The sequence below is a fragment of the Bos grunniens genome, chromosome 21, assembly GCF_055505025.1.
Source record: "Bos grunniens cultivar Pamir isolate PY7600 chromosome 21, Bosgru_T2T1.0, whole genome shotgun sequence".
Classification (NCBI taxonomy): Eukaryota; Metazoa; Chordata; class Mammalia; order Artiodactyla; family Bovidae; genus Bos; species Bos grunniens.
In genome coordinates this window covers 2,363,943-2,389,206 of record NC_141185.1, presented here as the reverse complement: position 1 = coordinate 2,389,206, position 25,264 = coordinate 2,363,943, and the positions used below count along the sequence as shown (strand labels likewise).

At 49.1% G+C, this 25,264-nt stretch overlaps 1 protein-coding gene across 50 annotated transcripts in view; it reads left to right on the top strand.

Moving 5' to 3' along the window:
- Window positions 1-2,332: 2,332 nt before the first annotated feature.
- KLC1 (kinesin light chain 1) overlaps window positions 2,333-25,264 on the top strand; it is a 66,889-nt gene continuing 43,957 nt past the window's right edge. For 29 of the 50 annotated variants that reach the window (XR_015149357.1, XR_015149354.1, XR_015149349.1 and 26 more), the window contains exons 1-2: window positions 2,333-2,582; window positions 24,653-24,914. Coding sequence is in view for 24 of the 50 variants with exons in the window: in XM_086362746.1 (XP_086218872.1) it covers window positions 24,654-24,914 (261 nt within the window). In the remaining 26 variants the exon portion in view is untranslated. Of the gene's footprint in view, window positions 2,583-6,388; window positions 6,537-13,433; window positions 13,670-24,652; window positions 24,915-25,264 lie in introns of those variants that run through there. The other 21 variants (XR_015149356.1, XR_015149347.1, XR_015149351.1 and 18 more) reach the window with 2 other exon arrangements.

Sequence of the window (25,264 nt, the reverse complement as noted above, 5' to 3'; positions counted from 1 at the left end):
CTCAGCTGCAACATCTGTAAAATGGAGACAGCGGGACTTCTCTTGGGAGTCACTGTGAGAGTCAGAGGACTGAAGGAGATGGGATGCCCAGGATCCTCAGGGAGGACAGACAGATGGACAGATGCTTGCTTGCTGGTCTCAGTGGGAGACCCTGGGTGAGGATAGGCGCCCCGCCCCACTGCCCAGAGGAGGGTGCCTCGCCGTGCTTCCAGGAGGGTCCCCAGGTATGGTGGGTGATTGCTTTTTTTTCCTCATCACTTCAGATTCATCCCCGCCTGAGGACCCTGGCCTGGAGTGGCCCCTGTGTCCCCAGCACTTTTGCAGTTGGCCCCTTCCTATTGTTTAGATCTCAGCCCACTTGCCTGCCTCAGAGTTCACTGCCTCTGCCAGTGGTAATCGTGTGTGCCTGAGTACTGAGTCACTCAGTCGTGTCTGACTCTTGCAACCACATGGGCTGTATAGCCCACCAGGCTCCCCTTGGTTGTGAGATTTCCCAGGCAAGAATACCGAATGGGTTGCCATTTCCTTCTCCAGGGGATCTTCCCGACTCAGGGATCGAACCCGCGTCTCCTGCTTGGCAGGCGGATTCTTCACCACTGAGCCACCAGGGCATCATTGAGCACTGCACAAGCAAGAGCAGGTATCTTCTGTGTCCTGTTTATCAATGCGTGTTGGCTCTTATGTTGACCACTGGCAGTTCAACAGGTATTTGTTGAGAGAATAAAAGAACTAGATAATAGGGCCTGAACAGCTTGGCAGCAGTGGGGATGCAGAGGGATATGCTTGAGCAATCGTAAAGACATCCACTCTTGGCCACCTGTCAGAAAAGGGCATGAGCATCCCAGGTCCCTCACTTGCTTCCGTGATGGGTGAGTGGAAGGAACAGTCACTGAGCCTAGAGTCACAGACAGAGGAGGAAGCCTTGCTCAGCCTGCTCCTCCTTCTCTGCAGCACTTTGGTCACAGCTGCCCGCCATGCCCAGTCTAAGGCGGTTGTTGAGGAAGTCACATCCAAGCTGCAGTGTGGCTGATCCAGTAAGGGAATGTGGAGGGGTTGTTTGATTAACTGCTGGTCTCTCTCTGCCCAGTAATTGCTGTGTCACCTTGGGAGCATCCCCTCTTTTAGCTCAATTTCGCATTTATAAATGAAAGCAAAGGAGCTGGACCTTCCTGTGAAAATCCAGCAGCATTTACTTCCTCCTGGGTGACTCAGTAATTGCAGGGTTAAAATGGCTGCTGGTGCTGGGGTGGTAACATCTGAAAAGCTCAGCAGTTCAAAAGCAAGTGTGTGTGTGTGGGGGGGGGGGGGTTGGGGGGCGTGGTGTGGGGCTGGCACAGAAAGCCCTCCTGGTTAATCATGCCACTTGGGACCTCTGCAGGCACGGGGGTGGGGTAGGGAGGATGGGGTTCTCCCAGGCTGGTGGCAGGCAAGGAAAGCTGAGCCTTGCCCACTGAATCAGCACGTCCTCAGGTCTGGCTGCTGAGTCAGGCCCGCAGAGCCGCGATGCAGCAGAATGGGGCCCAGCAGCGCAGTCTGACCTGGAAGTACTGCCCTTCGGGCTGGGCTGGAGGTCGTGGCATCGCGCGGCCAGGGGTGTGCCCTGGCGATGGCTACCGGGTGGGGTCCGACAACAGAGGTGGCATCTTTGCTTTTGCCAGGAAGTAGGGGTTAAGTAAGCAGCCCACCCGGCTCATGAGCCTGGGGTGCGGTTCCTGGCGAGGACCTGGAGGCCGCGGGGAGAGCCTGGACAGTGCCTTTGAGCTTGGCCCTCTAAGACCCGATGGCTCAGGGGCGAGGGAATGAGACCTTGGGCAGGGCATGGGGGCTTCGGAGCTAGGTCTCCACCGAAGACTGGATTTTCCTGGCCAGCGGCCTCCTGGCTTATCCCAGCGTCTCTGGACCCTTTCCTGTGGTGGGGCTGGCGAAAGCTCCCCCAGCCCACCCCGCCTCGAGGGTTCTGGAAAGATTTAAATGAGCACATAAAGCATGGGAATAAACATTATTCCTGCTACGTGAGAGCGTGAGCCGGCCGCGCCCGGGAGGGAAAGGCCCAGGCGTGGTGCTGACCGGCCGTGCTCGGCCAGCGCCTTCCTCGGGACCCCTTCTGCCCCGTGCCCCTGCGGGGCCGCCCCAGGAGGGCCCCCTCCCCGCCCCCCGGGCTGCCCACGGCGGCGGGCCGGGGATCGCATCTCCATCCCCGAAGTGCGCTGCGCCCGCCCCGCCCCGGGCTCCCGGGCCGCCCCGCCCCCCGGCGGCGGGGCAGGTGACGTCACGGCGGCGCGCGGCATGATGGGGCGGGAGCGCCGAGCCGGGGGAGGGACGCGGAGACGCCATTTTCGGCGGCGCGAGCGGCGGATCCGGAGCCGGCCGGCCGCGGAGCTGCAGCTGCGAGGAGCAGCCGCGGGAGACAGCGTGCGCAGGCGGCCGAGGATGCTGCGGGGTGGCCGCGCCAGCGCCCCTCGCTCGTGACCGCGGCGCCGCGCCTGAGGCGGCTGAGGCGGCGGCCCCCGGCGGCCCCGGCTCCGCGCACGCGCCCTCCCGGTGCTGACAGCGCGAGCGCGCGGCCCCGTGGGAGCAGCACGGTGAGTCGGCGGCCGGCCCGGGTTCCCCGGCCGCGCCCATGTCCCCCCTGCCGGCCGCGGTCCTCGGGCAGGCGCGTCCGCTTTCCCCCCGGTCCCGGCCGCCCCCCAGGGCTGCTGCTGCTGCTGCTCCCGCCGCGGCCCCTGCGGGTCTGGGCGCCCTCCGCCCGCCCACCTCGCCCCGGCCCCGCCCGGCAGCATCTCGGGCCCGGCCCTGCATCCCCGGCCCGGCCCCGCCGCGGGGACAGCTGGAGTCCCGGGAGCCGCCCCGGGAGGGGGCCGGGGCGCGCAGGGAGGGGGCGGCTGGCTTTGTCCGAGCCCGTCCCCTTCCTTCCGGCCTCCGCCCTCTCCCGAGGCACCGCCCTGGGTGGACGCGCCTGTCACGCTCCCGGGGGGGCGGCCGGCGGCTCGGAAGCGTGCGGGGACCCTCCGGAGAGGTCGGCTGGACCCTACCCGCCCACGATCCCTTTCTTCCGGTGGCAGACCCTCAATGCCTCATCCACAGCGTTAGCCTAGGCTGGAGTTGCCCCTAGTTAACCTGCAGCATCCCTACCCTGGAGTACGTGCTCTGGTCACATTTGCTGCACTTCTTTCTCTAAAAAATGAAAAGATTTGTAGAGCCAGGCAGTTTTGTATTAAAAATTATGTGTTGTTGCTGCCTTTTTTTTTTCCCCTTAAGCAGCATATTCAGAATTTGCATATTAATCGTTTGATAAGGAGTTCTTGGAAAAATATGTTTTTCTAAAAGTGTGAGAGCAGAACATTTGTGATCCACCATTTAAATTGCTATGAGAAGGGGCAGTTGGTTCTTTGATTCTTTGCATGAGTTAAACTTTGTAGAGCATGACTAAGGCATTGATGAGAATAATTAGCTCAGTATACATACATTGTAATAATTCAGTGAATAGTTGATTAGAAATTGGAACAGCGTCCTTATATCTCATAATCTTATTTAGGATGACCCTCTTTCACGGACGGGCAGCAAGACTTGTTAAAGTGGGGAATTTGATCCATTGTTCTGTTTCCTAGGTACTCAAAGAGTACAGACATGCTAACTGCTAAAAATTCCAGATTGTGTGGGATTGTTTGTGGGGGGAGGACCCTCTCTTAGAGCCAGTTTCTCCGAGTCATCCAAGGATGCGGCCTCATGTTGCAGACGCGTCTGGCCACCCTGTGCTGTCCTGACGTGACAGTGGGTGGTCACCTCGCTGTCCTGGCTCGGGCACCTAGCTTGGCAGTGTCTTCTACGAGTACTGTCGACAGTGCGTAGTGAAGAAAGAGGTGCACGGGCATCACCAGCGAGGAGGAGGGAGGAGGTTGAGGAGAGGCACATGATGCCTTAAACATCATAGTGAGTAAAAGCTCAACTGCAGTGACTTAAAGTTTACATTTTTTGAAAAAATTATACCTTCTCAAGCATGTTTCGTAATGTTGAAAAATAAGTCAATGCATAGCTTCCCAGCTATAAACTATCTCAGACTAGAATTCTATAAAAAGAAAACTAGAAATAGAAAAATGAGAAGTTAAATAAATTGTAGGATTCATATCACCTGGAATGTAAGTGAAGTATGGTAAGAAAGCAGAATTTTATTAACAAATGATCAGTACAAAAATGCTGGGAAGTTTAGATGTCAGCTTTGTGGCCTGGGATAAACAGGATTAGTTTATTAAGATGTGAAGGCGCGGTCTTACACGTCCACTGAGAACCGGCTGAGTGGCACGTGCTCTGCCGAGGAGTCGCTGTTCTCAGGGGCAGCTCGAAGTCTGGACCATAGATGACCGTAAACGCGTGCTGAGTGCTCTGCGTGAGTGACTCTGGCTGTGAGACTTGAACAGTGGGGCGGGCCTGGGATTGGCGATGCTGCAGGTCGGGAAGGGGCGCGGTGGAGGGCGAGAGCAGCAAACGCAGCGTGTCCAGAGCGCCGGGGCTCCCGAGGACACAGCCTCGGGCGAGAGAAGCCGGGAGCCGGGAGCAGAGTTGGAGAGGGACTGAGGGAGGGTGGACTCGGGGAGGCTGGGGCTCTCGAAGCGTTGTAGAAGCGCTGCAGCCTGTCTTTTCCCCTCATCTTCCCGTCTTGCCCTCATTCGGGTGCGTCCAGGCGCGTCCGGAGTCTGCTTTCCTGGGCATCAGCGTGTCCTCAGTTCCTCACGTGTTCCTTGGTACTTGTCACTATGTGCAGCACTACCTCATTTTACTTGTTATTTTTTTCTTTATTTTCTTTTGCCATACCGCTTGGCTTTGGGGATCTTAGTTCCTTGACCACGGATTGAACTGGGTCCTTGGCAGTGAGAGCATGGAGTCCTGACCACTGGACTGCCAGGAAATTCCCTACTTAATTAATTTCTTATTTAGTTTATTGTCTGTCTCCTCCGCTTACATTCAGTCTCCACGAGGGCACTGGTGTGTTCAGTGTCGGTCCTTGGCATGTAATGTGAAGGAATGCGTCGAGGATCACTTCCTTGTCTTTCACTTGGGTGACTCACTGGCAGGTGACGCCCACCACAGTGGGAAGAATGGGAGGAGGAGATGGTGAGCGTGAGTTTGGGTCGATTAAATCCGCAGTGCTTATCGGTGGCCAAGTGGGTTGGTGGCCAGTTGGAGATCAGGTCTGGAACTCAAGACAAAGAGGCTGGAGATAAGGATTTGGGAGCATCTGACATTTGGTAGTGATTGCGGAGTACCCGAGGGTAGCGAAGCCCAGGGACACGAGGAGGAGGAGGGCAATATCCCATTGGCTAAGAGGCAAAGGAAGATTTGGACAGAAAAGTATTGGATTTGGTTCTGGAGGGCTGTTAGTGACTTCTTAGAGTTTTCCTGAGACTATACTGCTTTCCAAGGCAGGAAGGCTATTTGAGAGATGACGTGCATTTTTTCTCCCAAGGTGTTCTTGTGCCATTCTGTCCTGTAGCTTGCTGGCTAATATACTCTTAGATCAAAAATGAACTATGATTTTGTATTTTATTTAGATTTAAGAATATTTTTAAAATTAATTTTTATTTTTGAGTGCTCCGGGTTCTCGTTGCTGTGCCTGGGCTTTCTTTGGCTGTCACGAGTCGGGGCTGCTCCTCGTTGCCGTGCCCGGGCTTTCTCTGGCTGTCACGAGTCGGGGCGCCTCCTCGTTGCTGTGCCCGGGCTTCTGATTCAGCGGCTTCTGTTGTTGCAGAGCTTCGGCTCTTTGGGTGCACGGGCTTAGTTGCCCCTAGGCATGTGGGATCCTTTCGGAACACGGATCGAACCTGTGTCCCCTGCATTGGCAGGCTGATTCTTAACCACTGGATCACCAGGGACGTCCTCTGATTTTATTTTTAACTGATTTTTGCAGGCAGACAAGAGCTTTTAAATATGCTTGTCGTGTTGTGTTGTTGGTAACTTAATAAAGCAGATGTAAGTGACTATCAAAAGAACAAACAGTTAAGCTAAGTGCATATATGAAGTAGAAGTTATTTCCTTGGTTCTAAAATATCCCAGCTAGCTCAACCTTGGATTGTCCCTTTGATGGTATGTTGTGGAAATTTATGCTCCGCCTCTGAAGTCACTATACTGCTACTGATGAGACCGGTGGAGGTGAATGGTCGCTACGCCAGGCGAGCACGGGGCAGGCGTCACCTCCGTCCTGTTGCTGGGGAGATTGAGAATTAGAGACATCTGATAAGGTTGCATCAACCAGAGGTGCCTAGCTGTGAAGTCGGGCTCCTAACTTTGTTTTTCTTGCATGTTTGAAGTTTTGAACCGTGGATCACAGCAGTACTAAGCACAGCCTTCCAGTTGCCTTCCTTGGGAAGCACCTGCCCCGTTTCTTCCATTTCAGAAGCCCAGTGGTGCCGAGGGGTCACGGTCACTCTTTGGAGTTGCTGTCTAAGGTGCTTCGGGCCACCACACTGCTGTATTTGTGTTCTTCACAGAGGCTCATGCAGGCCGCATCGTCAGTGAGAGCTGATTGAGTCTTCATTCTTACGGTGATTATGGTGTTGTGTTTTCTCTTAAATTCACTTATTCTGTTTAAAAATGACTTGTGTTATTGGCCAAATGGGAAGACTATGTTGATTTCTATATTTTTCAGATTGTGATTTTAAAAAAACCCAATTTACCATTGTAATCATTTTTAAATAAGTTCAGTAGTCTTAAATATCATCCAGTAAGCGTCTAGGGCTTTTCATCTTTTAAAACTAAAACTCTATATCCATTAAATAACTCCCTATTTACCCCATCCCCTTGGCTCATGGCAACCACCATTCTCCTTCCTGTTTCTATAGCTTTATTTATCTTAGATACTTCATACAGCTGGAGTCATGCAGTTTTTGTCTTTTTGTGACTGGGTTGTTTCACTTGGCATAATGTCTTTAAGATTCTTCTATAGTTTCTATCCTTTTTAACTAAAACATAAAGTTCTAAAGCTTTTTTGTGTGTGAAATTTATATTAGTTCTCTATTTACCATATAATAAATTACTGCAAATTTCGTAGCTTAAAACGATAACCGTTGTTGTCTCAGAGTCTCTGGGTGAGGGGTCCGGGCGTGGCTTCTGCTCCGAGCTCGCGCCGCTGCAGCCCTGTGCCGGGCTGTGGCTCTCTCCCGGAGCTCAGGGGCTCTCGAAACCCTTTTGGTTGTGGCACAGTTCAGTCGTTGTGTTTGTAGGACTGGCGTCCTGGTTTTCTGCCGACTGGTTGTCTCTTGCTGAGGGCTTGGCTCTCCTAGCTCCTGGAGGTGGCCTGCACTCCCCTGCCAGCAACACTGATTTTCTTCTATAACTCCAGATTAGTTGTGTCTATTCTAAAATATCATCCATATGAGACTAAACAGTATGTACATTTTGCATCCAGCTTCTTTGGCAGCACAGCCATTTAAAGTTGAGCACTTGGAATGGCGTGTGTCAGGGGTTTGTCCCTTTCTGTTCCTGAGTAGTGTCCCTGTGTACAGACCTCCCGCGGCCTCGCCGGTTTCCTCCTGATCTGCATCTGGGGCAGGGAGCACTCACTCTTGTAAGGACTGTGGACGTACATTTTCTATTTTTTTGGCCAGGTCATGTGGGGTCTTAGTTCCCTGAGACCCATGTCTCCTGCCGTGGAAGCTCTTAACCACTGGACTGCCAGGGAAGTCCCACATTTTCGTTTCTTTTGCATAAATATCGAGGAGTGGAATCGCTTGTAGGAGAGATGTAGGATTGACCTTGAAGATACTGCCAGCTTTCCAAAGCGGTTGTGCGTTGTACAGTCCTCTCCAGCCTTTGGTGTTGTCTGCCCCATCGTAGCAGCTGCTGGCTGGTGGCATCTTCACTGGCTTAGGGCGCCTTTCCCAGATGACTAGTGCTGGTGAGCGCTTGTGCTGGTGAGCGCTAGTGCTGGCGAGCGCTAGTGCTGGCGAGCGCTTGTGCTGGCGAGCGCTAGTGCTGGCGAGCGCTAGTGCTGGCGAGCGCTTGTGCTGGCGAGCGCTAGTGCTGGCGAGCGCTTGTGCTGGCGAGCGCTAGTGCTGGCGAGCGCTTGTGCTGGCGAGCGCTAGTGCTGGCGAGCGCTTGTGCTGGCGAGCGCTTGTGCTGGCGAGCGCTAGTGCTGGTGAGCGCTAGTGCTGGTGAGCGCTAGTGCTGGCGAGCGCTTGTGCTGGCGAGCGCTTGCTAACACACTTGCTGTTTATACTCCTGCTCTTGTGAAGTGTCTGTTCAATTCTTTTGCCCATTTAAAAACAATTAAAAAAAATTGATTGTAGGAGTTCTCTAGGTATTTGGATTTGTGTCTTTTGCCACATGTTGCAAATATTTTTTCCAAATCTGGGGCTTAACTGTTTTTTCCTTGTGCCTTTAAAGAGTCTGCCTGCCACGCAGGAGACCCTGGATGGGTTGAACCCTGGTTCGATTCCTGGGTTGGGAAGATCCCCTACTCACTTTGGTGTTCTGGCCTGCAGAATCCCATGGACGGTACAGTCAGTGGGGTCGCAAAGAGTCGGACACGACTGAGCGACTGTCACTTTTTAATAATCAATAGTTTTAAATTTTGATGAAATCCACATTCTCAGGTTTTTTTCCTTCATGGTTCCTGCTTTCTGTTGTCTTTGTTTGAAAAGCATTAAAAATGTGTGCTCTTTAGGGAAAACTTAGGATACAGAAAGATGTAAAGGTGTAAGTGAGTTGTCTATTTCTCTTTTCCCATTTTCTTTCTCTCAAGAGAATTCAAAGATTTTTAAAAACTCTTTTTTTTAATTAAGAAAGAAAATTATTCCATATGTGTGTTATTGATTAGCACTTAAGTACATAAACTTTTAGTCTTGCGGTATTATGCTAATAAGATGACATTTTTCATTTTGAAATAAAGATGGTTTTTTAAACCACAGAATGAATACTCTGTATTTATACTCCCTTGGCCCGTCACCAGTAACACCTTCTTATGTATTCTCTTAGTCACACTGTCTGGTAAAGTGGTTTTTCCTTTCCATTTGCTCAACCAAGGACTTGTAACAGAGACATCTGCATCATTTGAGTTCACTCATCCTTGTTTTAGGGAAACACGTGTTCTCCTATATTTTCATGTAGTACCTTTCCCTATAGTTTCTCATGCTTAAAATTTGCATCTAGGGAGAGGGGCCTGTGGTCCCACGTCACATTGAACAGCCTCGGTGCGCTCTCGGCCCTGGCCTGGAGCCCTGCGTGGGGAGGGGGAGGCGCGACACCCGCTGGTGAGGGACCCGGCGGCCTTGTGAAACCCTTTCTGCAGGTGGTGTGGTTGGTTATCAGAGTTACAGGGTCTCTGTACACAGAGGTGGCCGACTGCGCAACAGAACCCCACTCAGTCAGGTTCTGAGCAGGGCTATGGGGATAAGTACCCAGAGCTGTGATTCTACAGGGGCATTTATGGTAGACTCACCCAGGAGGAAAATACATGCTTTTGTAAGCTAGTGGCTTATAGCTTCTGGATGTAAACACGTTCAAATTAGATGCTGTAATTGTGGAGACTTTAATTTTAAAGCATTTCACTTTATAGGTTTTTCTGATTTTTAAGCCAGCAGGATTGATTCATTCAGTTCATCCTTGTGATTCAAGTTTAGCAGAGGAGATAAAAGGATTAGATAAAGTTAGATCAGAGGAGATGCTGTAGTTCTAGTAGAAAATGATGGAGTCAGTCAAGTCTCCATTCGGGAACACTTCAGACTCTGGACCCATACCTGTCAGTTACCTGTGTCTTTCCCTAGCCCAGAGTTTGCTGATAGAGTACCTCCTCCCATGAGGAGATGACGGTGTTTCTTCATGGGTGAGGGGTAGGCCGCGTAGAGCTGGATGAAATATGTTTATCATTATAATGTGGTGTTATATTTAGGAAACAAACTCACGATTGTAATACAGACCACGAAAGGGCATGACATTTGCATTTTTAGCCATAAATGTCATGGTGTGAAAAAGATTGAGACTCTGCAGGAGGGGTTTTTGAATTTTGCTTCAATGTGAACCTTAACTTTATTACATAAACTGAGAGTGACGCACCTCCTGCGTATCCTCCCTGCCGCCCCAGAGCAAAGCCAGCCATCCTGTGGAAAGTCTCGAATTGCTGTTCACTTTTTAAGTACGTTGTATTCTCCCTTTGACTCCACACTGTATAATTTTCATTTTGAAATTTCAGAACCAAAAAGTTTACGTACATTTTTACTTCTAACATTACTATTGATTACTTTGCTTTTCTAATAGCAGTAAGTAATGAATTGTGTACTAGAAATTTTAAAATACCTTGAAAAGGGCTTTAGATTTTTGTTGTTTATCAAAAGGAGGCAGAGGATAAAAAGATTGAGAATTGACACTTTCTGCGACTCCCTGACAAAGCTAAAATAGATTAGGTAGGTCTCAGAGTGGGGTTTTGTGTTTTTGTTTTCTGTGCTTTGTATCATTTAATTAAAAAAAAATTCTGGTTGTCCTCCTCGCCCTCCAGCCTTTGGCCGTGACTCATCTACTTTCCAGCACCATGGACGTTTCATGTAATGGAGTCACGCAGCGTGAGGCCTTCTGTGGCTGCTCCCTGCAGTTAGCACGGGTCGGCTGTGCTGTAACATGTATCCGTGTTTTGTTCGTTTTTATTGCCGAATAATATTCCAAAGGGTTATACCACACTTTGTTTATCCATTTGTTAGTTGAAGAACATTTGGGTCATTTCCACATTTTTACTGTTAGGATTAATGGCGAAATTTTTGTTTACAAGTTCTACATTGTCCAGAGTTTTATTCTTTGGACCATTCTGTGTAAGTTTTACATACACATGTTTTCAGTTTTCTTGGGTGTATACCCAGGAGTGGAATTGATGGGTCATTCGTGTATTTAATTTTTAAATTTTATTGCTCTCTCGTGTTGCCTTAGTCTCTGCCGTGCACAGAGTGAAGCAACTGCGTGCATGGATGTATCTGCTCTTTGTCTGTATCTGACCTTCCCGGTTAGGCCACCACGGAGCTCTGCGGCAGGTTCTCATTAGTCATCTACTTTATATGTAGTGTCGAGAGTGTGTATGTGTCAATCCCAATCTCCCAGTTCATCTCCCCCGCTCTCCCCCTTTGGCATCCATACATTTGTTTTCTATCTCTCTGTATCTATTTCTGTTTTGCACATAAGTCATTTAATTTTTTAAGTTTTGACACTTGTATCATTTTACCCACAAAACACTGTAATCTTGGGTTCCAGGATACTGAATGTCTTAGTCATTGTTATAACAGTTTGTTATAACTTTGTTATAACAGTTCAGGCTGTTATAACAAAATACAATGAACTGGGTGGCTTATAAACAACAGGAATTTGTTTCTCATAATTCTGAGGACTGGCAGGTCCAAGGTCCTGGTGATTGGAGGTTAAGCACCTGGTGAGGGTCCATCTAGTCAAGGCTGTGGTCATGTATGGATGTGAGAGCTGGACTGTGAAGAAGACTGAGCACCAAAGAATCGATGCTTTTGAACTGTGGTGTTGGAGAAGACTCTTGAGAGTCCCTTGGACTGCAAGGAGATCCAACCAGTCCATTCTGAAGGAGATCAGCCCTGGGATTTCTTTGGAAGGAATGATGCTAAAGCTGAAACTCCAGTACTTTGGCCACCTCATGCGAAGACTTGACTCATTGGAAAAGACTCTGATGCTGGGAGGGATTGGGGGCAAGAGGAGAAGGGGACGAGAGAGGATGAGATGGCTGGATGGCATCACTGACTCGATGGACGTGAGTCTGAGTGAACTCTGGGAGTTGGTGATGGACAGGGAGGCCTGGCGTGCTGTGTTTCAATGGGGTCGCGAAGAGTCGGACACGACTGAGCGACGGAAATGAACTGAACTGAGGGCCTGCTTTCAGAGGCCTGTTTCAGAGGAGCCTCCTCAGGGTCACTGGGGAGGGGTGAGGGGCGCCTCTAGGGTCTCTTCTGTGAGAGCGCTAGTCATACTTGCGAGGGCTCTGCTCCACCCGCAGGGCCTCCTGAAGGCTGCCCGTCCGTGCCATCGTGGTCGGGGCTGGGTGTCAACGTAGAATTTGGGGGAGCATAAACGTTCTGATCATGGGACTGAACTTCCCCGAATACCACTTAGGTTGTTTCTTCAGACCCATTAGAGGCTCACCCCTGCTTCTGCTCGCTCCCCTCCCCTCCCCACCCCCCCCCCCCCCCCCCCGCCTCCTGTTCCTCAGGGCTTGTGTAGAGAGATGGGCCATGGATCTGGCTGGCTGCCGGTTTCTCACTGGGTCAGCTCTTGGAAAGACATCTTAAGTATGGTTTTCTGCTGTCAGTCTTTGCAAGGCAAAGACTTCCATGTTTCTCCTCCATCTTATTTTTATTTCTCTATGCTATCTTCTGCTGTGTTTATAGGAAGTTCATTTTGCACCCGAGAACTGTCAGAATAATTCACCTTTGTTGGCTGTCATTCACTCTGCATACAGACTTGTTGCTTCCCCTCGCCCCATTTCTTTTTTTAAAAGTTAAGATATCAGTTCATTGGAGAAGGAAATGGCAACCCACTCCAGTAATCTTGTCTGGAAAACACCATGGACAGAGGAGCCTGGCAGGCTACAGTCCGTGGGATCACAAGAGTCAGACACGACTTAGCGACTAAACCATCCACCACTACAAAGTGAATATATGCCTAAAGATAATATGTGAAAAGGATATTTGCCATATACTAGCTAGTTTTTTGGTGGGAGGGTGGGAGTCAAGGAAGACTTGGGGTTATTTTTTCATCAACTTCTTCCATTTTATACTTATTTATAATGGTCATTATTTTTACTAATGCTGTAAAACTATGAAAATGAATAAAATACTGAAAGTTTCATATAAAAAAATTTTAAAAAGATATCAGTTCATAATAACATAAAATTAACCATTTTAAAGGGTATAATTCAGGAATTTTTAAAAAAGTATATTCTCTATATACTTGGGTAAATGCTACCACCGCTAACCTAATTCTTCACATTCCTTTTGGAGTGCTTGGGTGTTTTTGTTTTATTTTTTAATTTTCTTTACCTTGAGCTTTTCAACTCCTTAGTGGAATTTCACATCATAAAACCTTAGGAGGTACGGTGACCAAGGTGGTGCTCTTTCTATCTCTGGTCTTTGCTTTGTTTTTATTCATTTTTGAGAGGGGGGAGTTTGTGGTGAAAGTTGTCAGACTGTTGAAAATTGTATTGCCTGTTAATTGGTAGGGTATTTGATTGTGTGTGTATAATCTCATTGTCTGTGGTTCAGAGGAGGAGAGAGTGAATACATGATCAGGTGGTAGAGAGGAAACAGGATTGTCACATGAAAATGATCATCTGGTATGACAGAGCCTCCAGTCTGTGTGATCTAGGGTGGTCTTTAAAGAGTGGCTTTAGACTTTTGGGTTTTATGAAATATGCAGTGTGTTCACTGTTTCTGTTCTTGTCTCAGTGTTAGGTTGGCCTGTTTTTACTGTGGCAGAAGTGTCAAACCCTTTCTGTGTGAGGTCTTAAGAAGTTCCATTGCCTGCGGCTCCAGACTGTCCGGTCAGGCGTCACTGCTTCCTGAGTGGTGAGCGCAGCAGCACAGCAGCCTGGCGCTGGAGCGAAGGCGCATCTGAGCGGAGTGGGCAGGCTTGGATTCAGCTCCTGTCCGGATAGTGTGAGCTGAAGTCCGTCTCCTCCGTGGTGAGTAGGAATTAGTGTCGGCCGACTCAACTACCTGCTGGCTGTTTACTGTTTTTGTTCTTTTAAAACAACACACAGATGAAAATGCTCGAAAACGAAGTTGCTTGATGTCAGTTCTTAATACACGTATTGCATATTTACTTTTTGGTTTTATTTTTCTCAAAGCTATACATGTACTTTTTTGTATACTTTGCATATTGATTTTAAAAAATAACCGTTTTACTTTAGAGTAGTTCTGGGTTCACAGGAAAGCAGCCGCGATGGTGCAGAGCCCTCCTGAGGCTGCAGGGGCCCCAGTGGGCCTGTGCCCTGCGCTCCCGGCGCTGACCTGCTGGTCTTCTGCCTTTGTGCCAACTGAGGAATCAGCAGTGGCACATAATTGCTCACCAAACTCCACGTTTTATTTGGGTTTTACTAGTTTTCTTCTTTTTCTGTCCCAGAACCCCATCCAGGGCATCATATCACATTGAATTTAGCTATCGTTTTTCCTGGTCTTTGACAGGCTGCCTTAGTGCTGTCTGACTCTGCAGCACTATGGACTGGAGCCCTCCAAGCTCCTCTGTCCATGGGACTCTCCAGGCGGGAGTACTGGAGTGGGTTGCCATAGCCTCCTGCAGGGGACCTTCCTGACCCAGGGATCAAACCTGTGTCTCCTCTGTCTCCTGTGTTGGCATGTGGGTTCTTTACCACTAGCGCCACTTAGGAAGCCTTTTGAGCAGTACTGGTCAGTATTTTATAGAATACCCCTCAATTTGTATTTGTCTGGTGTATTTCTCATAGTTAGATTGCATTTATGGGTTTGAGGGGAAGACCACTGGGCCCAGGAGTGGTTTCTAAACCATTCTGTCAAGCAAACCAAGATTCCTTGGACTAATGGCTGATTCTAAGGCTAGGGTAGGGAGAATACAAGATGGGCCTAGAACATCTTGTGGTGCCAGAAAGTGCTCGAAAAACAAAATGATGGGCGTGTCAGGGGGCACAGAAGCAATGGAGAGCGTTCCCATGGCCAGAGCTGGAACAGTTCGAGCAACACAATAGTGTGGTATCTTTAATGATTAGTATTCTTAGGGATAGCCTGTGTAAAATGCTCTTTCCTAGTGGCATAGTGCTAAAGAATCTGCCTGCAGTGCAGGCAGCTGGGTTGGGAAGGTCCCCCGGAGAAGGAAGTGGCAGCCCACTCCAGCGTTCTTGCCTGGAGGATCACACAGACATAGGGCGCTACAGTCCATGGGGCCAAAAAGAGCCAGACGCGACTCAGCCGCCAAACAGTAACGAAGCGTAAAGCCAGCTCCCACGGTCGACGCTGGCGCCAGCGATAGATGGGTGAGGAAAGAGGCCCTCTCCCAGACAGGAGCGGCTCTCAAAGCTCAACACGGCCTCTGGAAGAGTCCTTAATGCTCCTGCCCACCCCTGGGCTGCACTGAGGGACTTGCTGGTGTGTGGGGAGGCGACCTGCAGCGGGGGGCCCGCACCTAGGGCCTCAGCAAGATGCTGAGACCGACATGGCTCAGGTGGGGCCCGGACTCCTGTGAGATGCGACGAGAATGGTACGGTCTGCTTTCAGACAGTCTGAAAGTGTTGTCACATAGGGTTTTTGTCACTCTCTCCAGAAGTAACTGTTGTCACTTGTTCTGAGTGAAATGACGGCTTTTCTATGATGACCACCATTTCTAAGTAACATGCTGATATTGCTGTCTGATGGTTTCCAGTTTTGACTTCCCTCTGTAGATGTTTAGAGCTTGCCTGTTTTCTTGCCCCTCCTGACTACACAGGTGCGTCCTTTGCGTTGCCACAACCTCCCCATAGAATTGGACTTTCACTTGCTTAGGTCAGTCTTTACCGTTTGTATCTTTATCACTGTGGACGTGCCATAGCTGAGTCATGCAATAAACTGCTGACTCTTCCCTCTCCAATCTCTTGTTTTGTTCGGAGTTGATACTTGTTTTTATCTCCTTCAGCAGTTCAGTTCAGTCGCTCAGTCGTGTCCGACTCTTTGCGACCCCATGAATCGCAGCACGCCAGGCCTGCCTGTCCATCACCAACTCCCGGAGTGCACCCAAACTCACGTCCAACGAGTTGATGATGCCATCCAGCCATCTCATCCTCTGTCATCCCCTTCTCCTCCTGCCCCCAATCCTTCCCAGCATCAGAGTCTTTTCCAATGAGTCAGTTCTTCGCAGGAGGTGGCCAAAGTATTGGATTTCAGCTTTAGCATCAGTCCTTCCAATGAACACCCAGGACTGATCTCCTTCAGAATGGACTGGTTGGATCTCCTTGCAGTCCAAGGGACTCTCAAGAGTCTTCTCCAACACCACAGTTCAAAAGCATCAATTCTTCGGTGCTCAGCTTTCTTCACAGTCCGACTCTCACATCCATACATGACCACTGGAAAAACCATAGCCTTGACTAGATTGACCTTTGTTGGCAAAGTAATATCTCTGCTTTTTTGTATGCTATCTAGATTGGTCATAACTTTCCTTTCAAGGAGTAAGCATCTTTTAATTTCATGGCTGTAATCACCATCTGCAGTGATTTTGGAGCCCCCAAAAATAAAGTCTGACACTGTTTCCACTGTTTCCCCATCTATTTGCCATGAAGTGATGGGACCAGATGCCATGATCTTCATTTTCTGAATGTTGAGCTTTAAGCCAACTTTTTCACTCTCCTCATTCACTTTCATCAAGAGGCTTTTTGGTTCTTCACTTCCTGCCATAAGGGTGGTGTCATCTGCATATCTGAGGTTATTGATATTTCTCCCGGCAATCTTGATTCCAGCTTGTGTTTGTCCAACGTTTCTTATGATGTACTCTGCACATAAGTTAAATAAGCAGGGTGACAATATACAGCCTTGACGTACTCTTTTTCCTATTTGGAACCAGTCTGTTGTTCCATGTCCAGTTCTAACTGTTGCTTCCTGACCTGCATACAGGTTTCTCAAGAGGCAGGTCAGGCGCCCTGGAGTCTTGAGTGCGGGTCCGTGTGTTGGGTGCAGGGATGTCTACCTGGTGCTCGCGCCTTCCCCGTGCGGAGCCCCCTCCTGTGCCGGAGCCCCCTCCCCGTGGGGAGCCCCCTCCCTGTGCAGAGCCCTGGTGTCCTCTGCGCCATGTCGTCTGCTTTCTTGGCTTACCTTTGTTTTGGTTGAGCACGTCTTCAGTAGCCTGAGGAAGGCTGCATTGGGAGGTGACAATTTTTGAGACCTGTGACTGAAAATGTCATTCTTCTCACCATTGACTGAGAGTCTGGCTGGCTGTAGAGTTCTAAATTGGAAGTAATTTCCTTTCAGAAGGTCGAAGGCATTTGTTTATTGCCTTTTGCTCCCAGGGTTGTTCTCGAGAAGTCTGAAGTCGCTCTGATTGTTTTGACTCTCTGCACGGCCTCTCCCTGCCCTGGTGTGTAGAATATTCCTTTGTCACCTCGATGTTTTCTTGAAAAAATAGTCCTTCAGTAAAGTCTGACTCCTAAGCCTAGAACAGTGTCTGGCGTAGAATTGGGGGCTCAATAAATGTTTATTGAGTGAAGGGCTGTTACTGTCTTTGGGTTGTTTGGCGGCGAGGGCCGGGCTGCCTGGTCTGGAGGCCTGGTGGAGGTTGGGGGGCTCCTCCAGCTTCTCTCTGGTGTGGCCGAGCTCACTTCTCACATTCCCCTGCCAGGCTTCATTGGACCTGGTGGTCTTTCTCAGTTTAGAGCCCCAAGCTAATATTGTACCGGATTGTCCGCTCTAAATTGTCCCATTCCCGTCGTTCCTAGCAGGAGTTGGTTGTAATTCTGAAGAGTTCTCTTTTTATCCCTGGTGTGTTAGAGAAAGTAAAAAACCACTCTTGTCATAAAGGACAAGTTATGTTAAAGAACAGGTTGAAAGGAAGAATGAGTTGCAGCATGTGGTGTGAGCTGTTTGCTGTTTTGCGTATCAGCTCTCAGATCACTTCAAAGCAGAGGTGAGAGAGCAGAGTGTGCACCTTAGCGGTCTTGTGCTCACAGCGTCTCTGTGTTAGTTACCGTTGCTGGTCCTCCCTTTCAGTCACTGTCGAGGCCCAGATCCTCGCCCTGCCCGAGTCACGTGAAGCACGTATGCCGCACACAGAAGGGAGGCGGTTGCCTTGTCCATCTCGTTTCGAGCTTGAGTGTGCATGGCTCAGTCCCTTCCTTCTTAGTGAAGGGCTCGTGTTTTGGTTTCCTGTGTTTCCCAGGGGCAGGGCAGCCTTTCAAAAGGAGAACCTGTGTTTTTGAAGTGGCATTTTAAAAAGAAGTAAGAATTATTTTTAGGTTACAGAATGCTCCAGGCAGGATTTAATTGTGGGTCTGAATGTGGAGATAAGCTAGATTCGTATTACTTCTCAATTCTGACCATAGTGTGGTCAGATGAGTAAATGATTGCAATAAATCCTTGGACATGAGACTGGTAGTGTGTGTGTGTGATTTACTGAAGTACAGTTGGTTTACAGATACACACACACACACTCTTCTCCACTGTGGTTTCTCATAGGACATTGAATGTAGCTCCCTGTGCTGTACGGTAGGGCCTTGTTTATCCATTCTGTGTATAATAGCTTGTATCCGCTAATCCTGAACTCCATTCCATGCCTCCTCAGCCCCCTGACAACCAGAAGTCTGTCCTGTACAGCTGTTTCGACTCCTGTATATTAAAAATGCCTATCAAAGCTGTTATACTGGAGCTTCCCTGGTGGTCTAGTGGTTAAGATTATGCTTTGCAATGCAGGGGGCCCAGGTTCGATCCTTGGTTGGGGAACTAAGTATTCCCTAACTCATGCCATGGGGCACCTAAGCCTGCAAACCACAATTCGAGAGTCAGTGTGCCACAAGGAAAGAGCTGCTGTGCCACAGCTAAGACCCGATGCAGCCAAACAAATAATATTTAAAAAAAACTGTTATATACACTATTGGATAAAAATTACAAAGATTGAATCAGTGTTTAAAGTAATGGAAACAAAAATAGTTCTAAAGTCAAATAAAACTTACGCTTTAGGATTATTTTTGTCTTCATTATTTTACTTAGCGACTGTTATCATTTGCAGTCAGAGTAGAGAATTTATTGGGGACTTGAATCCTGAGAGTTGGAAGTTAGTAATAATAGCTTTGCCTGTTGAACTGTGGATTTAAGAGATTTGATACGAAGAAGGACTTCTTGTGTTTTAGGAACTCAATTCAGATGTTAGATTTCTCAGGTTCTGCCTTGGATCATGCAGTTAAGTATCTAGTCCCGTTGCTTTCCCAGAGGAATAACGGGACTTTAAAGAGCTCTCTTTTTGGAAATAAAAGCACAGTAAACAATTTCACAGTGAGAGACTTTATTTTTTTGGGCTCCAAAATCACTGCAGATGGTGACTGCAGCCATGAAATTAAAAGATGCTTGCTCCTTGGAAGAAAAGTTATGACCAACCTAGACAGCATTTTAAAAAGCAGAGACATTACTTTGCCAGCAAAGGTCCAGCTAGTCAAAGGTATGGCTTTTCTAGTAGTCATGTGTGGATGTGAGAGTTGGACTATAAAGAAAGCTGGGCGCCAAAGAATTGATGCTTTTGAACTGTGGTGTTGGAGAAGACCCTTTGAGAGTCTCTTGGACTGCAAGGAGATCCAACCAGTCCATCCTAAAGGAAATCAGTCCTGAATATTCATTGGAAGAACTGATGCTGAAGCTGAAACTCCAATACTTTGGCCAGCTGATGCAAAGAACTGACTCACTGGAAAAGACCCGGATGCTGGGGAAGCTTGAAGGCGGGAGAAGAAGGGGACAACAGAGGATGAGATGGCTGAATGGCATCACCGACTCAGTGGACGTGAGTTTGAGCAAGCTTCTGGAGTTGATGATGTACAGGGAAGCCTGGCGTGCTGCAGTCCATGGGGTCGCAGAGTTGGACACGACTGAGTGACTGAACTGAAACAATTTCATGTGGTTAATTAGAGTAGCCTGAGGCCAGATGTTGTGTGTGTCACTGAGGGGAAGGAGAGGGGAGTATTTCTGAGCCCTTAACCACGGTCCCAGGTCAAGTGTGTATCCATGCCACTGGACATCGAGGTGAGATTGAGGCTCCAGTTCACAAGGCAGGTGAGCGAAAGGCAGGGTGTCTGATTGGACTTGGATGCGCCGCCCCTGAAGCGGCTTCCCTGGGTACCTGTGAGCTGTGCCGGGCCTGTGCCAGCCGAGTCCTCCTCCTGTGTAGTCTCCTCAGGGCACACTCCTCAGCAGAGCTGGAGGAGGGCTGACGAGCCCGGGTGTCTGAGGTCACCTGGAGGCCAGTGCTTTTTTCCTTTTAGATGTCACTGTGGCCTCTGCCTTAAATCTTTGAGCTCTTCACTGTGATGGTCTGCAAAATAGTGTTTCCCCAGAAAGGTGGTTTCCAGATCAGACTTCAGTGGCAGATTTTTATTTTTTGGCTGTGTCGTGTGTCTTGCAGGACCTTCATTCCCTGACCAGGCACCGGGCCCAGGCAGTAACAGCAAAGAGCTCTGACCACCTGGTCGCCAGGGGACCCCTCAGAGTGCCTTGGTTACACAGACTCTTACCAGTCTTTTCTTCTAGTTTTCTGCTATTTTATTCATAGAACGCTCTTTACCTTCACTTGTATGTGCATAGATCTTTGCCTAAATTTTATTCTGGTTTCTTGTGGGTTTTTTTTTTTTAAACCTTGAATTCTTTATTCAGTATGGAATTTATTTTAGTGTACAGTGAGGGTGGGAATGCTGCTTCTTTCCCCCTAAGTAGACAGTTGTCTCATGCTTTTTTTAGATACCCTACCTTTGGTTATAATGGCCTAGCTTGCAGATGAGAGAGACACTGAGCAGACTGAATCTAGGTGCCACTGTGTGCTCTCCTGTGATGAAGCAGCAGCAGTTGTGTCCATGTGATGGTGATCCCAGTGGGAGGTAAGGAGGCTGTTGGGATAAAGGCGTGTGCCTGAGGAGTAGCGTGAGGTATGAGCTGGGGAGATGGACAGTTCGGAGAGTCTTGTTCTTGTAACACAGTATTTGAAACGTTATCTTGTGGATGAGGTAGTGAAGGTATTTTGTGTTTATTGTAGAGGGCAGAGGTTGGCTCAGTGGGTAGAAGTTACAAGGGGAGCTGGTATCAACGTAGCAGAAGGAGTCACTTCCTAACTGAACTCTGGAGCAGCCTACCACGGAACTGTCCAGCAAAGCGCTGAGCTGTAGTCCTGTGTCTGCAGGCCTGGAGGGGTCATTTGTCAGGGGCGTTCCTGACACCTCCGCTCCCGGGAGGGGTGTGCTGAGTCCTGTGTGGGTGCTCTGTGGCCACTGTTCTCAGTGCCTCGCCTGCACCCGCTCCATGCACCGGGGCCTGCAGGGGCCTGCACCCGCTCCATGCACCGGGGCCTGCAGGGGCCTGCACCCGCTCCATGCACCGGGGCCTGCAGGGGCCTGCACCCGCTCCATGCACCAGAGCCTGCAGGGGCCTGCACCCGCTCCATGCACCGGGCCTGCGCAGGGGCGGTCTGCCACCCATAGCACCCAGGAGGGTTGGGCCTTGCCGTGCTGTGGGGAAGGCTCATGGCAGAGCCAGGCCTCCGGCTACCCGCTGCACCGTGAGAACTGTGGGCCCAGGAACATTGGGATTCTATGCTTAATTTTCTTTTAAGAGTTTTTAAAAAACCTGCCTTAAGTGACTGTTTTTGAGGGGTGGGCTGTGTGCGTGCGCGCATGCGTGCATCCACATAACGTTTGTACTCGTTATTCTTGTGTGTGGTAAAACTGTTACAGGAGTGTGTGAGCACGCAGTGCCCTGTGGCTGGTGGTGTTACATATTCCTTAAAGAATTAAAGTTGGGTTTCTTTAAATGGATTTACTTACTTGAGGCATCTCCTTAATTAAAGTGGCCGTTCTTTTCATTTTGTCTCGCTTTTGTTCCTGTAGTAAAGTCTGCCTTGTGTGGTTTTCCTACTTTTATGTAAACACTCTGTTCCCCTTTCTCTTTTTCGTGAACAAGACGGTCCCCCTTCCCTTTTCAGCTACTGCTACGACCTGAAGAGGTGTGACACTGCCCATCCTTAGAGCCCGACAGGGTTTGGTCTGTACAGACACGACCGAGCAGTTGCTGGCGCGGTGCGTGACTGTCTGGGGAGAGGCGGGGCACCTGAGGCGGTCGTGGGCTGGAAAGTGAGTGCAGCGTGTCTGTGTGGCCCCAGTGTCCCCCCCGCCCACCCCTGCTCCTGCCGTTAGAGTGCAGGGGTCTCCGAGCCTCCCTCCCGAATCCTGGAACGCCTGTCTGTATTCCCGCCTCCACACTGCTCCCTGGGAATGAGGACTTTGCTTTCACTGTTGTGCCTGAGTCCAGTCCCTGCTTGGTGACTGAAAGTGAAAGTGAAGTCTCAGTCGTGTCCGACTCTGCGACCCCATGGACTGTAGCCTACCAGGCTCCTCTGTCCATGGGATTTTCCAGGCAATAGTACTGGAGTGGATTGCCATTTCCTTCTCCAGGGGATCTTCCCAACCCAGGGATTGAACCTGGGTCTCCCGCATTGTAGATAGACGCTTTACTGTCTGAGCCACCAGGGAACTGAGATCCTGCCAAAAAGCCTGTTCCCTGTGCCCGGCGTCTGTCAGTCCATCCATTCACTGGATGGTCTGTGGGCACAGGAGCTGTCCTGGGTAGTGTGCATCCGGCAGGCCACAGGGTCGAGTCCTCCTGCCTTATAGATGGAGCTCACACCCACGGGGGTATAAGATACGAGAGAACAGAGGTTCTGGAGTCGCAGGTGCTCTGCGGGAGGTCACCCTGACACGATGATTCCGACTTCCATCCCTGTCACTCTCCTGAACAGGCTTTCCTGATGGTCACTGTTTATGGCCTTAAAACAAATGAATTGTGGGGTTTAAAGGCAGACACTGAAAGCTAAGAGATGATAGTAGAAAGAGCCGTTGCTTCGTTTCAGCTGTCGTCACCACTTTGCTGACGTCGTGTTATGCCGTGCCCTTCTTGTTTAATTGTTTACCTTCTCGGCTGTGCTGGGTCTTGGTTGCTGCCAGTTGCCAGGGACCAGCCCCGGCTGATCCAGGGTATTCGAAGGGGAGACGGCGCCGGCGACTATTTATGTATGTATTCATCAAAGATATAAAGAGTAATAGAATGAGGATAGCTCAGTAGGAAAATTCAGTGGAGAAAAGAAGCTGAGTAGCTTGGTTTACGCGGAAAATCAATATAACCCGTGACACCAGGTTAGCTCTGACCACAGAGGCCGCAGGCGCCCTCTCGAATAGCGGAAGGTGCCCCACCTTAGACACCTCGAGTGGGTCTTAGAAGCCCAGGCAAATAAATGGTCGCAGAGGATATCTGCGCTCCAGATGGACACTCAGCTGGAAATTGAGGGGAAGAATGACATGGGGAGACCAAGCGTTGGTGAGCAAGGCCCGTAGCTTTATTTTCAACAGGGGCTTATATACCCTAAGTTACACATAGAGGATAATAGGGGATGCAAAGTCAGCAGTCTTTGATCCTTATCAAAAACCAGGGTTTCTTTCCTGCAAATTTATCGTATACAAATGGTTTAGGTGATTTACATCATTTTCTGGCCAGAAGGCTTATTAACATTTTATGACTCTTGACAACGACTTATCAACAAAGACTTATTTTCTCTAAGAGTAATTATTTTAAGGTTTGGCGCCATCTTCCGAAGATAAAATTGCATTCCTATAGGGCGGATGTGTAATGGGTTTACAACAAAGGAAAGAATTTATTACCTTAAGGGTCTAAAGTTACTAACACCAAGGCCACTACTTATTTTTTCTACATACCAACTATATTAATTAATACACATTCAAGGATACAATACAGGGGATGTGAAAACTTGGCAGAAAGCATTGGTTCATCAATGAAATCTTTTACTAGTTTTATTCTGACAGTTTCTAACTCTCTGAGAGGCTCTAAGCTATTTGAACATCTTAAGCTTCCCGTGCCTCTCGAGGCTGGGAGACTGTAAACAATCGTATGCATAGCTGTAGGAGTCCGGGTAAAGTTGTCAGGCAAGTTAGAGAGCTATCTGAGGGGTTTGGATTTAAACACTCCTAATTGCCCAGGAACTTTATTAATTGGAACTGTAAGTTAACTCTTTGTCAGAGAGAGCGAGATGGTGGTAGGGGACAGCCCCCAGTAAAGTCAGAGGTGAGAGCACAAAGCAATAAAGTAGGCAGACTCTGGTTTTTTTGGGGGTAGATGCTCGAGAATATCCAGGGGGACTCCTGAGGCTCAATCCTGCCTTTGCATATGCCGAGCCTCCTTCCTAATGACCTTTGTCACGAGTGGAATGTCTCTCGCCGGCTCCCGGCAGCCAGTGGGTTTTCTCTGGTCGCAGTGTGGGAGCTGTTCCTGCTGCAGCTCCCAGCTCTAGAGCGAGCGCTCAGTCGTGGCTCACGGGCTCAGTTCTGCAGCCTGCGGACGCCGTGTCCCCCACGTTGGCAGGCAGATGCTTCTCCACTAGACCACCAGAGACGTCCGCCCGGAGTCTTCCCAGCACTGGTCATGCCCCGTGCCACCAGGCTGCAGTCAGGCGCAGTCCTCTTGCCGCTCTGATTGCTCTGCATTCCTTTGCTGGTTTCTCTTTTTCTAGCTGTGACTCTTTCTCAAGGTTTTATCTGGCAAATATGTGATGGAATTTACTGACCCTTCTGCATTTCATTGAGGAGAAAACAGCTGGTAAACACTCAGAGGGAAGTTTGCTCACTGAGGCCGTGTGTCTTGGAAATGCCATGCGGATGTTCTGCTGCTTTTGATGCTTGTCGTTACTCTCATTCCTGTAAAAAAATTCAGACAGAAGCCAGAAAAGTAATTAATTTGGTCTGCGAAGGAGAAACAAACAGTGTAGTGTAGTATTTCAAGGCAACAAGTCATAATGTACTTACTTATTATTCACCTGTAAAAATGCTGATTTAAAAGTCTTCATGTGTGTACTTTACTAGAGGTGTAACATAAATTAAGCCTGTAATGCGATGTCTGACTCTCTTCTTTTTGTGTTCTAGAATGTATGACAACATGTCCACAATGGTGTACATGAAGGAAGACAAGTTGGAGAAGCTCACGCAGGATGAAATTATTTCCAAGACAAAGCAAGTAATCCAGGGGCTGGAAGCTCTGAAGAATGAGCATAATTCCATTTTGCAGAGTTTACTGGAGACACTAAAGTGTTTGAAGAAAGATGACGAAAGTAATCTGGTGGAGGAGAAATCAAACATGATCCGAAAGTCACTGGAGATGTTGGAGCTTGGCCTGAGTGAGGCTCAGGTATGGCCTCATGACGTGACCATGAACTTGCCAGTCTGGGAAAATGGAGACTTTGTTTGAAATCGAGGTTTAAACTAGAGGGTAGATACTTACAGAATAATCGAAATCAGCTTATATGTGGGTTATGTATGCTATGAAAATGATGATTGATTTGGGCATCCGATCCGATCAGATCAGATCAGTCGCTCAGTCATGTCCGACTCTTTGCGACCCCATGAATCGCAGCACGCCAGGCCTTCCTGTCCATCACCAACTCCCGCAGTTCACCCAAACTCAACGTCCATCGAGTCAGTGATGCCATCCAGCCATCTCATCCTCTGTCGTCCCCTTCTCCTCTTGCCCCCAATCTC